This window comes from Phacochoerus africanus, chromosome 14 (genome assembly GCF_016906955.1).
Source record: "Phacochoerus africanus isolate WHEZ1 chromosome 14, ROS_Pafr_v1, whole genome shotgun sequence".
Classification (NCBI taxonomy): domain Eukaryota; kingdom Metazoa; phylum Chordata; class Mammalia; order Artiodactyla; family Suidae; genus Phacochoerus; species Phacochoerus africanus.
In genome coordinates, this window is record NC_062557.1 from 42,689,336 (window position 1) to 42,702,508 (window position 13,173).

Sequence of the window (13,173 nt, forward strand, 5' to 3'; positions counted from 1 at the left end):
CGACCTACACCACAGCTCACAGCAACATTGGATCCTTAACCCACTGAGTGAGGCCAGGGATCGAAACTGTGTCCTCATGGATACTAGTTGGGTTTGTTAACCACTGAGCCACAATGGGAACTCCCTAATTAGTCATTTTTATCTTATGCTTTTTAGCTTTTCCATCATAACCTAGAAGAATTTTTCTCATAGCAAGATATTCACCTGTTTTTTTTTTTTTTTGAAGGTATGCTGTGCTAGTTTTTACACATACATTTATGAACCTTCTAGAATTTATTAAGTCTATTTCCAGATAGCTAGAGACCAATCCTGTTGCATAAATAACGAACAGTTTATCTTTTCCACACAGATCTAACATCAATTTTATCACAGACTAAATTCAAAATGTACAGGAAACTATTTCAACACTATGCTTCAGTGATGTGCTTGTCAATGCTTATGCTTATACACCAAACAAAACAAAAACAAAAATTTAAGTTCTTTTAACTTTATAGTATGTTCTATTATCTGTAAGTAAAAGGTTCTCAGAAAACGCTTCCGTAATTTTCCTTAGTAGTATTACATATTGTTCTAAGTTAACCTGAAACTAATTTTTTAAAGGCTTAAAAGAAAAATCCTTTCAGGATTTTGCTTGTGCTGGTACACCAATCTAATAGATTCAGAAATAAATGACACTGGTATTCTGTTAAGTATGCCTAGCCGAGAAATGTATATGCCTACTTATTTAAGTTTCTTAGAAGAGTTATTTTAAGCCTGCTTCATTAAGAGTTGAAGATTTCTTGATAAATTTATTACTAGTCATCATGTCACCTGCTGTTACTATGAATGGAATTTAAAATATCAGTTAACATTTATTGAGCACTTATTTTATGCCAGGCACAGTGCTAAGTGTATTTCATTAATTGTTTCATTTAATTCATCAATTCTATGCCCTGTTTTACAGATGAGAAAACCAAGACACACAAGATTAAGTAACTTGCCAGATGCCACATAGTTAGGAGAACTGAACCTGGCAGTCTGGCTCCAAGGGTGATGTCTTCCATTAAATACTCTATCTATGTAATTTTGACTTGTGTTTTTCAAAGTATTAAAAGGAGGACTCTTTACTTCCAACATGAATTTGCATTTAGGGAAGAAAACATCAATCAAAAATGGGAGTTCATAACTATAACGTGCTCAGTCTTCTAAGTAGTCCATACCTTCCCATCAAGAATAGTCTCCCATGTTGCTCTTTTCTTGCTTATTGGACATTCTTCCATTTCCTGCATGGCTACTTCATATTCCCCATCTAAAAGCTGTAAGCGCCTGTTAGACAAACACATACACTTTAAAGTAACCTGTGTATTATTTTAAGTACACAAACTCTACATCTTTAGAATTATACTAAAAAGCATTTATTAAATTTATTATAAACTAGCTTACATACCCGACAAGATTTAAAAATATACCTACACTCCATTCCTGACAAAAGCAATTTTAATGATTTGTACTATTACTAGAGAATTATTTCATTACTACAGCTACTGAGATGTAACTTTAACCACTGAAAGTATAATATGCCTAAGGTCTTAAAAATTTTAAACATTAAGTATAAAGCATGTGATCAGGCTTTATACTTTTCAATATGGGCTAACAACAGTGTTATAATACTTGCCTTAGGGAACCACTAAAAATTACTTATCTGTTATCTTTACTATTATAAACACCTGAACTAGAATTCTTGACTTTTATACTTGACCAGTAACTTAATTGATGATTATAGTTGACAACTCTGGAAACTCTAAGATCCTGAGGGCACCTGGCACATATAGGTGCTCAATAAACATTTCACAAATGAATGAATGGAATACCAGTTTAATCAAAGAATCAAATTACACCCATACTCATAGTATAGTTTTAATGTGTGTGTACATATTTGTGTGTATATATAGTTTATGTTATTTTTTTCCATGTCATTATACACTGATGATGCTACTAACCTAAATACCATTCTTCAACCATACTCGACAACTGCCTAACAAGAATCTGGCTTCACTGGAGTTCCCGTTGTGGCGCAGCGGAAACGAATCTGACTGGTATCCATGAGGATGCAGGTTAGATCCCTGGCCTCACTCAGTGGGTCCAGGATCCAGTGCTGCTGTGGCTGAGGCGTAGGCCAGCAGCTATAGCTCCTTGTGGCCCCTATCTCAGGAACTTCCATATGCCTCAGATATAGCCCTAAAAACCAAAAGGAAAAAAAAAATCTGGCTTCATCAGTCAGAGAAATTGTTAGGTGATATTACCTAACTTATGAGTGCTTACTATGTGCCAGGCACTATTTTTAAGACTCATGTGGCTCATTTAATCTTCCCAACAACTCTATGAAGTAGATACTATTACTCCATTTTTCAGAAGAGGAAACTGAGGCAGAGAGAGGGTTAAGCAACTTCCTTAAGATGACACAATAAATAGCCAGAGCTAGCAACTGAATCCAGGTAGTCTGTCTCCAAAGTCTGACTCTTAACACCAAATGATTTTGAGACTTAAGAATTTTTGTCTTCATGCTATGCTACTTGAATTTATTCTACTTCAATAAGTTTATCAGCAAAGTTATTCAACTTAGTATTTTTAAAATTTATTAATTTGAATAGGTAATACATTAGTATACGTCTAAAAAAAAGTTTCCTTCATGTAGGCTCACATTGACTATGGTTATGGCTGTACATCTGATAGTGTACAATCCAATTTACTCTCCTACCTGTAATATATGAAGAGGCCCTTTTCCCCACAGCCTCATCAACAGTGTTTTATCAAGTTTTTTTTTTTTTTTTTTTGGTCTTTTTGCTAGGGCTGCTCCTGCAGCATTTGGAGTTCCCAGGCTAGGGGTCTAATCGGAGCTGTAGCCACCGGCCTACACCAGAGCCACAGCAACGCGGGATCCGAGCCGCCTCTGCAACCTACACCACAGCTCACGGCAACGCTGGATCGTTAATTGAGCAAGGTCAGGGATTGAACCCGAAACCTCATGGTTCCTAGCCGGATTCATTAACCACTGCACCATGACGGGAACTCCTATCAAGTTTTTTGATCTCTGTCAAACTGGTAAGTGAAAAAATGACATCTCAGTGTACTTTCACATTCAGACTTTTTACCTTTTAGGTGTTTAACACCATATATGTATTTTTTGTAAACTTATGTTCATGATGTCCCTTCTTCATTCTTCTATTGATCTGCGGTGTTTTAAATTAGTATGATCTTTCTCTTTAGAAATGAGACATCTATCTATGAGTTAAAATTAATTTTCTCTTTATATTTATTTTGCCTTGGCTTATACTAGCTTTTTTGTTTTCACAAGTTTTTTTTATTTCACTCAATATTTCATACTTTTTTGGTATGGCTTTTGAATTTTGGTTATTCTTTAGGAGATTTTAACTTCTTTAAGGCTATAAAAAGAAATATTAAACATCTAATGCCCCAGATCTTAGCCTGCAAATACTTTTCCTCTATTAAAAATGAACCAAGACTCCTTGAAGAAATAGCCAATTCCAGAGCAGAGGTAGGAAAAGGGTAATGTAAAGCCTGGAATACCTAAAACATTCCATAAAAATAAGGAAAAACATAAAATAAAAATAAGTCAAAGGAGCATAAGAGCTTACTTGGATGGGCTCCTCCTGACCAAATTTGGGGACAATCTGACCATTAAAATAGCAACATGAATAGCTTAAAACAGACTGAATAAAAGTTGAATTTCATTCATCCATACTGATTAAAAAAAAGCTGAGGGAAGGAATGCTTTCAAAGAAAAATGCCAACAAACAAGGAAATAATGACTGGAAGTTATCATTTATCAACTGCCATAGAATAATTTATTCAAGCCAAGAATCACCAATGGACACTAAATTATTAAGTTAAAGGCTGTTGGGAGAAAAAGGACATTTATACAGTTTCCTGTACAAATTACTACAGAGACTGTATATTAGTTACAGTGAAAAGGTACTATTACAATGGAGAAACATGGTGAGCACCATCTTAGCCAAGTCATCAAGCCTACTATCAGCTGTGTCTGTGACGTGCACAAAGAACACAGGAGCAATCAGCGTTCCTGCCAAAAATGTTTAACCTGAATCTAATCATAAGGAAACAATCGCAAAAGACTACATTGAAAAAAATTCTGCAAAACCACAGGCCTGTCCTTAAAAGTGTCATCACAAAAGGGGAAAAAGAAAAAAGGCTGGAAAACTATTCCAAACTAGGCACAGATCACAATCCTTGATTGGGGATTGGAGGAGGAGTGAGCAGAAAAGGGACATTACCAGGGCATCTAGGGAGAGAGTATTGTATTTTTTGTACCATGCAAAATTTCCTGAGCAGGAGAGGTGTGTTGTGGTTATGGAGGGAAATGTTCTGGTTCTTAGAAGACACATGTTGAAGAGTTTAGGAGTAAAGACTGAAACCGAGTGTCACAATCTAACCTTCGAATGGTCTGTCACAAAAATACATACTCACAAATAAAGCAAATGTTGTAAAATGTTAACAAGTGATGATGAATCTAGGTAATGGGCACATGGGTATTAATTACCTGTATTGTTCTCTCAACTTTTTTATACATTTGGAAATTTTCAAAATAAGTTGGGGGAAAATTCTCCCATGATTTCTTTTTGGTACTTTCTTTTTATTAAATAAAAAGCAGCTGGCTTTTTGTTTTGTTTTTTTAATGTACAAGGAATATATTAACATAAGGTAGAAAGAATTATTTTCTTTTTTTGGGAGGGGTGTTGAGCCCACGACATGCGGAAGTTCCCAGGCCAGGGACTGAACCCACACCACAGCAGTGACAATGCCAGATCCTTAATCACTAGGCCACCAGGGAACTCCAAAAGAATTCTTAAAAGAATATAATGCACCCCTCCCACCATGCTGCCTAAAATAGAATATTTACCAACATTGATGAAACCCAGTGTGTGACATCGTAACTGCTTCTCCCACAGACACAACCCCTATCTCCTAGTATATTGTTTCTGTTTTCCATTTAAATTTTTGATCTACATTCCAATTTCTGACTTAAAAACCCCCCACTATATTGGATACTCCTGGTGACATTAAGTGATTAGATATTCTAAGGCAATATGGTAGCAAAATCTACGGCATTATTCCTAATTACCTTTGTTTTCCCATTAAAAGCCAGATATGTTTCTTTATCTGGTGACTAGTAAGTAGAGTACATTAGGGCAACAATCTACTTTTTAAAGAGGAGGAGAAATGCATTAGTTTCTTTTCTTGTCTCTTTCTCCTATAACTGACTGTGATCAATGTTAACTACCAGTGAACAACCTGGGATAAGAAATCATGGCATGTACAGGTTTCATCTTCCAACCCTGTCAAAAAAGAATGCTGAATTTGCTTCCTGGAGGTTGGTTTTACCTGCACTAAGATGGTTAATTCCCAAATGAAACCTGCAGAGATGACTCTTAAGTCCAAGTATTCCTTGCTACACTGTGCCAAATACACAGAGCCACACAATAATTATACAATTTTCTTAACTTTAGAAAATACATAGGCTCAAGATTTGCACAGGGCCCACTTCATTAAGGTCTCTGCTCAAATATGACCTCTCCCCAAGGATTTCTCTATGAAACCAACATTTATTCTCTTTATACTTCTTCACAGTATTCCCACTAAGTGACATTAGTTGATATAATTTTTGGGGGGTGGTGTCTGTTTCCTTCATTAGAAATTAAACTCCATGAGGGCAGGGGTTCTGTTGCCTTCTCACATCCTAAAACAGTGTCTGACAAAGAAAATACTTGCCAAATAAACAATCTTAACTGAGCCATTCGAACAGTTCCTCATCTGTTTATTGCTTTCTATGTGACAAAGAGAAAAAATTCAGTATATGCAAATTTTTTTCATCCATAAGAAAGAGAAACAAAGGTAAAGAAACAGTATCAGCACTCTATTATGTTTCAAAATAAAAACATCTCAAACATTATGGGAGCCTTGCTTATCCATCAACATTACCTGTTTTTATCAAATACTGTCATTTGTGCAACAAATGTCTTTTCCCCATCTTCACGATTTCTTTTTCTTCTAGCTGGAAGTTCTTCATTGACATCTGAATTTGACAAACATTTCTCATGAATCAAATATTCAAGCAAAAAACATCATATTTATGGTATATGGTCTCTTCATATAACAATACTACATTATCCCAAATGAGGTACATACTTAAGTTGCAATATAATAAGACCCAGACTTACACTCCTCAATTTTCTGTTTTTACCATATGTGTATGTCACTACTTTGTAATATTCATTGGTGTTAACCCCATGTTTTTGCAAATGTTATTTTCTGTTCAGAATGCTCTTCCTTGCTGGGCAAGGAGAAAAAAAATGGTCCTCATACACGGTTACTTTCCAAGAACTTCAAAAGATACTTTCAGACTCAAAGATTATTTCTTCCATGGTGCTTCTCCACTCAACTTTACATATACCTCTATTATAGCACATATCATGTAGCAGCAATTATATTTTATGCTTATCTCTGTAGTCTAGGTTATGAGTCTTTGGAAGATAGGGCTGGATTTTATAAATCATCTTTGTGTCCCCAGCACATATATATGTTGTTTGAATTACTACCTCAAAGGTGGATTCAAAACTGAAGGGTAGATAAGTGGTAACTATAAGAAAATATTAACTGTAGAATCTAAGTGGTGGGTAGATAGGTATTCACTACCACATTCTTTCGACTATTCTGTATAAATGAAATTTTTTCACAATAAAACATTGGGGTGGGGTGGAGAAATAAATTCAGTTTCCTGAGAGACTAATTTAAATACTAGTCTTTCCCATTTACTGTTCAATATAAATTTTTTACTACATGAAATGTTTCATTATACAATAAAAGGAATCTTATAGATTAAATACCTAGTACAGCACAATAGCCTGGAGTCTAAGAGCCAGGCCAATCTACCATAAAATTAATTACTTCATTAGACTAAAGGAGATTTGCAAATAAAGGCCATGCTGTTAGAACAAGGCAATTATTTCTAGTTCTGCACCATTTTTTCCTTGGAGAAGCAAAGCTTTAAATAATTATTAAAGTAACCCAAAAAGAAATACTCTGTACACAATTATAAATACTGTGGAGATGAAACCTGTTCAAATCTGTTCAAATCATTTTCACTGATCACCCTAATCTCCAATGACAAAATCTAGTAAAATTAATAGAATAAAAATTACCAATATTTTCATTGGTTTCTCCATTAATCATTCCATTAAACTCTCTTCTTCCTGGACGAGTCACTCTAAATAGCAATGAGTAAGACTTCACCATATGGCTGTTACTAGGTTCAAATTCATTACTGGAAACTGCAAGGGACGGGAAATTTCCAGGTTTTGTTTGATTGAGGTCAGGATTCAAAGGCACCTGCTTTTTACCTGTAGGAACTTGCCTTATTGGACAACTTACATCCTGCAAAGGCAAAGATTATTATATTTATTTATGCATATGCAATTATAAGAATTACAATAAAATCTCTAATCACAGCTATCAGAAATATGGTATAGGTTATGGCTTACAAATGGCATGCTAAAATTCTAATGTGCTGAAGATTGTGATGAAGCAAAAAGAAAAGAAAATTTGGGGAGTTCCCGTCATGGCGAAGCAGAAACAAATCTGAATAGGAACCATGAGGTTGTGGGTTCGATCCCTGGCCTCCCTGGCCTCGCTCAGTGGGTTAAGGATCCAGCGTTGCCGTGAGCTGTGGTATAGGTCACAGATACGGCTCTAATCTGGCATTGCTGTAGCTGTGGTGTAGGGCGGCAGCTGTAGCTCCGATTTGACCCCTAGCCTGGGAACCTCCATATGCCGCAGGTGCGGCCCTAAAAAGACCAAAAAAAAAAAAAAAAAGAAAATTTGGATCAACTATCTTCCAAATATTAACACAATTGAGGATTACTTCAATACAATGAAAATAATGATAATGCTACAGCCAACATTTAGCTGATGGTCTTCTGAAATTTTAAATTAGAAATATAAGAATAAAACCACACTTAAAATATTAAACTCATGTAAATTAACCTTTTCCCTTAAATATTATACTTTAACAAAAAAAGTGATAGGAAAAGATGATTACAATAACCCCACTGTCAACATTATGAAACAGTAGATCTATTTAAATATGATGTTTCTAAGTTACATTAATCATCTTATGAGTAATATTCTGTAATTATATAACTAGTTATGCTGAAAGAGCAAAGTTGAAAAATATAAGATGCAGAAGACCCTTGTAACAAGAAAATATGGTACATATTTTAGCTAATTCCTTCTTTCCCCCTGCACCTGTGGCATGTGAAAGTTCCTGGGCCAAGGATTGAACTCACATCACAGCAGCAACCCAAGTCACAGCAGTGACAATGCCAGATCCTTAATCCACTATGCCATCAGGGAACTCTCAGCTAGCTTCTTTTTAAAGACAAACAATACATGCTGATAGTCTTAAAATTCTGCTCTACAAAAGAGTATAAAATGAGAAAAAGATAAGGCTTTCCCACCTCCATAGGGCTTAAACTCCAGAGATGACTAACAGTAGCAACTGGCTATTTATACCTTTGGAAGAAAATATCTACACCTATTTTTTTAATATAAAAAGGATCAGACTATAGTTATAGTCATTTTTTTTTGGCCTAAATAGTAATATATCTTGAAGATTTCACAAGACTACTTGTCATGGGGGTTGGGTGGGAGTCAGAAGTGTTGGGTATTTAACATATACTTACACTGCTGATTCCCATCACATTATTCTACTCAATATCAATGTTCTGCTACAGTTCTCAAGCACCATTTAACCTTACTATGATTTTTGGAAGAACATCAATAGGAATCTCTACAGAGGTCACTCCTACTCTAAAAAATATCCAAGGAGGGAGTTCCCACCATGGTGCAGGGGGTTAAGAACCCAACTGCAGCAGCCTGGGTCTCTGTCAAGGTGCGGGTTCAATCCCTGGACCAGTGCAGTGGGTTAAAGATATGGTATTGCCACAGCTGCGGCATAGGTCTCAGCTGTGGCTCACATTCAATCCCTGGCCCAGGAACTTCCATATGCTGCCAGTGCAGCCATAAAAATTAAAAAAACAAACAAACAAAATCAGCCCCAAGAACTTGAGGCTACTAAAAGTATATCTGTTAGCTTTGGTGAGTTTCCCAGGAAATTTAACTATGATAATAGTTATTTCTATGGTGAAATGATTTCATCTTACAAATAAAAAAATGAAGTAGTGTATTAGTAAGTTAATGCAGATCATGCTAGCAACAGAATTTCCTTTCTTGAGTGTCGTGTTACAAGATAATCCTTTTGGGAAAAACTCTTTACAATTTACAATTACATTGTGTACAAATAGCTAAAAAATAAGCTAAGAGACTGGAATGGTAGGGAAACAACTGAATTTATGTCCTAAGATGCTAAAAGATAGCGTCTTCTCTTCACTGTCAGATTCCTATAGCAGATGTTTTACACAGATAGCTTTCGAGCCAGACTAGGAAAAACAAAAGATATGGGAGGCTGGCAAAAGAAGCTATCATTTTTATAAGACACCTATCATATTTAAAAGCTTTTAAGGTTTAAAAACAAAATATACATGCATAAACATATACAATGAAAAAATTATTACATTTAATATACCAATATCATTTTATATATTACCTTTCTTTTTTTGTGGCAAACTTTCACAAGCAGGACTTCCAGGGTAACAGAATTTTGTTCATTTTCTGAATTTTGTGATGGCTTATCTAAATACAAAATCAATACTTTAAAGTCTACTTTTAAAAAATAGTACTCATTTTCCTAGTAAGTCTGAGAATTTCAAACAAAAAAAGACTTCCTAAATGAGGCCTGCTCAGTTTATTCATTACTTTTTCCCAAAAATCAGATCCAAATTTACAGTGAATGTTTTAAAAGCCTTTCTATATAAAGTCAATTATAATTACCTTCTTACATACTGTGATTTTATTATGATTCAAATAAGATGAATTATTTTAATACTCAAAATCAGTTATTTTAATACTAAAAAGTACTGATTACTTCTGATACAAAGATTTAACATTTACGACTATAAATAATAAATACAATAAATGGCTAGTCAAAAGTATTTTTGACAAATACACTTAAAGCTTCTTTTCTTAGAAAGTACAAATGAAACAGTTCAGGAGAGGTTAACACATAAAACGAATATTAAACATTTTTTCTGGCATTCCCATCGTGGCTCAGTGGGTTAAGGATCCAGCATTGCCGTGAGCTGTGGTGTTGGTCACAGATGCAGCTAGAATCCCGTGTTGCTGTGGCTCTGGTGTAGGCCGGCGGCTACAGCTCCAATTAGACCCCTAGCCCGGGAACCTCCATATGCTGTGGGTGCGGCCCTGAAAAGAAAAAGACAAAGACACACCCCCCCCCAAAATTCTTTTTCTTTTTTTGTCTTTTTGCTATTTCTTTGGGCCGCTCCCATGGCATATGGAGGTTCCCGGGCTAGGGGTCGAATTGGAGCTGTAAGCCACTAGCCTATGCCAGAGACACAGCAATGCGGGATCTGAGCCACGTCTTCAACCTACACCACAGCTCACATCAACGTCGGATCGTTAACCCACTGAGCAAGGGCAGGGACCGAACCCGCAACCTCATGGTTCCTAGTTGGATTCGTTAACCACTGCACCACGACGGGAACTCCCAAGTTTTTTTTTTTGTTTGTTTTGTTTTTTGTTTCTTTTTCTTTTGTCTTTTTGCCTTTTCTAGGGCCACTTCCCGAGGCATATGGAGGTTGCCTGTGGCTGGTGGAAGGCAGCTATAGGTCTGATTAGACCCCTAGCCTGGGAACTTCCATATGTCGAGGGTGTGGCCCTAAAAAGCAAACAACAACAACAAAAAAAACCCCATAAAATACATTTGAATCAGTCTCTTGAAAGTTGTATCTAGGATAAAAATAATTTAATAAGCGAAAAAATAACCCAATGTCTAAAATGTAATACCAAAAATACTCTCTGAACAATACCATGAAAATAGTACCCTAATAATCTTTGCATATTCATTCTAAGCAGTAATTGCTTAACTAAAGCCTTCATTTAAAAACAAAAGAGCTGGAGTTCCGTCGTGGCGCAGTGGTTAACGAATCCAACTAGGAACCATGAGGTTGCGGGTTCGGTCCCTGCCCTTGCTCAGTGGGTTAACGATCCGACATTGCCGTGAGCTGTGGTGTAGGTTGCAGGCGCAGCTTGGATCCCGCGTTGCTGTGGCTCTGGCATAGGCTGGCAGCTACAGCTCCGATTGGACCCCTAGCCTGGGAACCTCCATATGCTGCGGGAGCGGCCCAAGAAATGGCAAAAAGACAAAAAAAGAAAAAAAGAAAAAAAGAGCTGTACAGCAAAGGAAACCGTAAACAAAACAAAAAGACAACCCACTGAATGGGAGAAAATCTTTGCAAGTGATTCAACTGACAAGGGATTAATTTCCAAAATTTATAAACACCTTCTGCAGCTCCATACAAAAAAACCACAAACAACCCCATCAAAAAATGGGCAGAAGATCTAAACAGACAGTTCTCCAAAGAAGACATACAGATGGCCAAAAAACACACATGAAAAGATTTTCAACATCACTCATTATTAGAGAAAAGCAAATCAAAACCACTATGAGGTGCCACCTTACACCAGCCAGAATGGCTATCATCAAAAAGTCTACAAACAGTAAGTGCTGGAGAGAGTGTGGAGAAAAAGGAACCCTAGCACACTGTTGGTGGGATTGTAAATTGGTGCAACCACACTGTGGAAAACAGTATGGAGATTCCTCAGGAAACTAAAAATACAACTACCATTTGATCCAGCAATCCCACTCCTGGGCATCTATCCAGAGAAAACCACGACTCGTAAAGACACATGTTCATTGCAGCACTATTTGAAATAGCCAAGACATGGAAACAACCTAAATGTCCATTGACAGAGGAGTGGATCAAGAAGATGTGGTACATATACACAAGGGAATATTACTCAGCCATTAAAATGAACAAAATACCAGCATTTTTAGCAACATGGATGGACCTAGAAATTATCATACTAAGTGAAGTCAGCCATACAATGAGACACCAACATCAAATGCTTTCACTGACATGTGGAATCTGAAAAAAGGACAGACGGAACTTCTTTGCAGAACAGACGCTGACTCACAGACATTGAAAAACTTATGGTTTTCAAAGGAGACAGTTCAGGGGGTGGGGGGATGTGCTTGGGTTATGGAATGGAAATTCTGTGAAACTGGATTGTTATGATCATTATACAACTACAGATGTGATCAATTCATTTGAATAATAAACAAACGAACAAAAACAAATGAAAGAAGAGTTCCCTTCGTGGCACAGCAGAAACGAATCTGACTAGGAATCATGAGGTTGCAGGTTTGATCCCTGGCCTCGCTCAGTGAGTTAAGGATCTGGTGCTGCAGTGAGCTGTGGTGAAGGTCGCAGACATGGCTCAGATCTGGCATTGCTGTGGCTCTGGCTTAGGCTGGCGGCTACAGCTCCGATTAGACCCCTAGCCTGGGAACCCCCATATGCCATGGGTGCAGCCCTAAAAAGACAAAAGCCAAAAAAAAAAAGAAAGAAAGAAAGAAAAAGAAAACATAATGAGATTTTAGGGATTTTTTTTTTGTCTTTTAAGCTGTAGCCACTAGCCTATACCACAGCCACAGCAGAAAAGGATCCGAACCAGTCTGTGACCTACACCACAGCTCATGGCAACGCCCGATCCTTTTAACTCACCGAGTGAGGCCAGGGGATCAAACCTGTGTCCTCATGGATGCTAGTCAGATTCATTTCCACTGAGCCATGATGGGAACTACAGATGTGTGAGATCCTGAGGTTGCTTTTCTATCCTGGTGTTTTAAAAATATTCTTTTTAAAAAAACTGCAAATATGCCTTGAATAGACAATAGAGGCAATATATCTGCTTCTTTCCAACTTCCACTAATTTCAAAGTTATAATGGAAACTTATTTTCTGGAAAAAGAAGTATGGACAGAATTTACTTCCCCATTTACTTCAGTAATATCAAGGAAAAAAACTTTAATTGAATTTGAGCAATTTTTGAGCTTTTTTGTCATGTAGACAGGAAAAGTCTATTGCATCATGTTCCAACTAATTTCAGCTAATTAATTCAA

At 36.7% G+C, this 13,173-nt stretch overlaps 1 protein-coding gene across 3 annotated transcripts in view; it reads right to left on the reverse strand.

The window, feature by feature from the left end:
* Window positions 1–13,173, reverse strand: part of SUZ12 (SUZ12 polycomb repressive complex 2 subunit) — a 48,371-nt gene that overhangs the window by 12,569 nt on the left and 22,629 nt on the right. For all 3 annotated transcript variants that reach the window (XM_047758326.1, XM_047758328.1, XM_047758327.1), the window contains 4 exons: window positions 9,680–9,765; window positions 7,218–7,449; window positions 5,998–6,091; window positions 1,200–1,305 (listed from right to left, as the gene is read on the reverse strand). In XM_047758326.1, coding sequence (XP_047614282.1) covers window positions 1,200–1,305; window positions 5,998–6,091; window positions 7,218–7,449; window positions 9,680–9,765 — 518 coding nt within the window. The remainder of the gene's footprint in view (window positions 1–1,199; window positions 1,306–5,997; window positions 6,092–7,217; window positions 7,450–9,679; window positions 9,766–13,173) is intronic.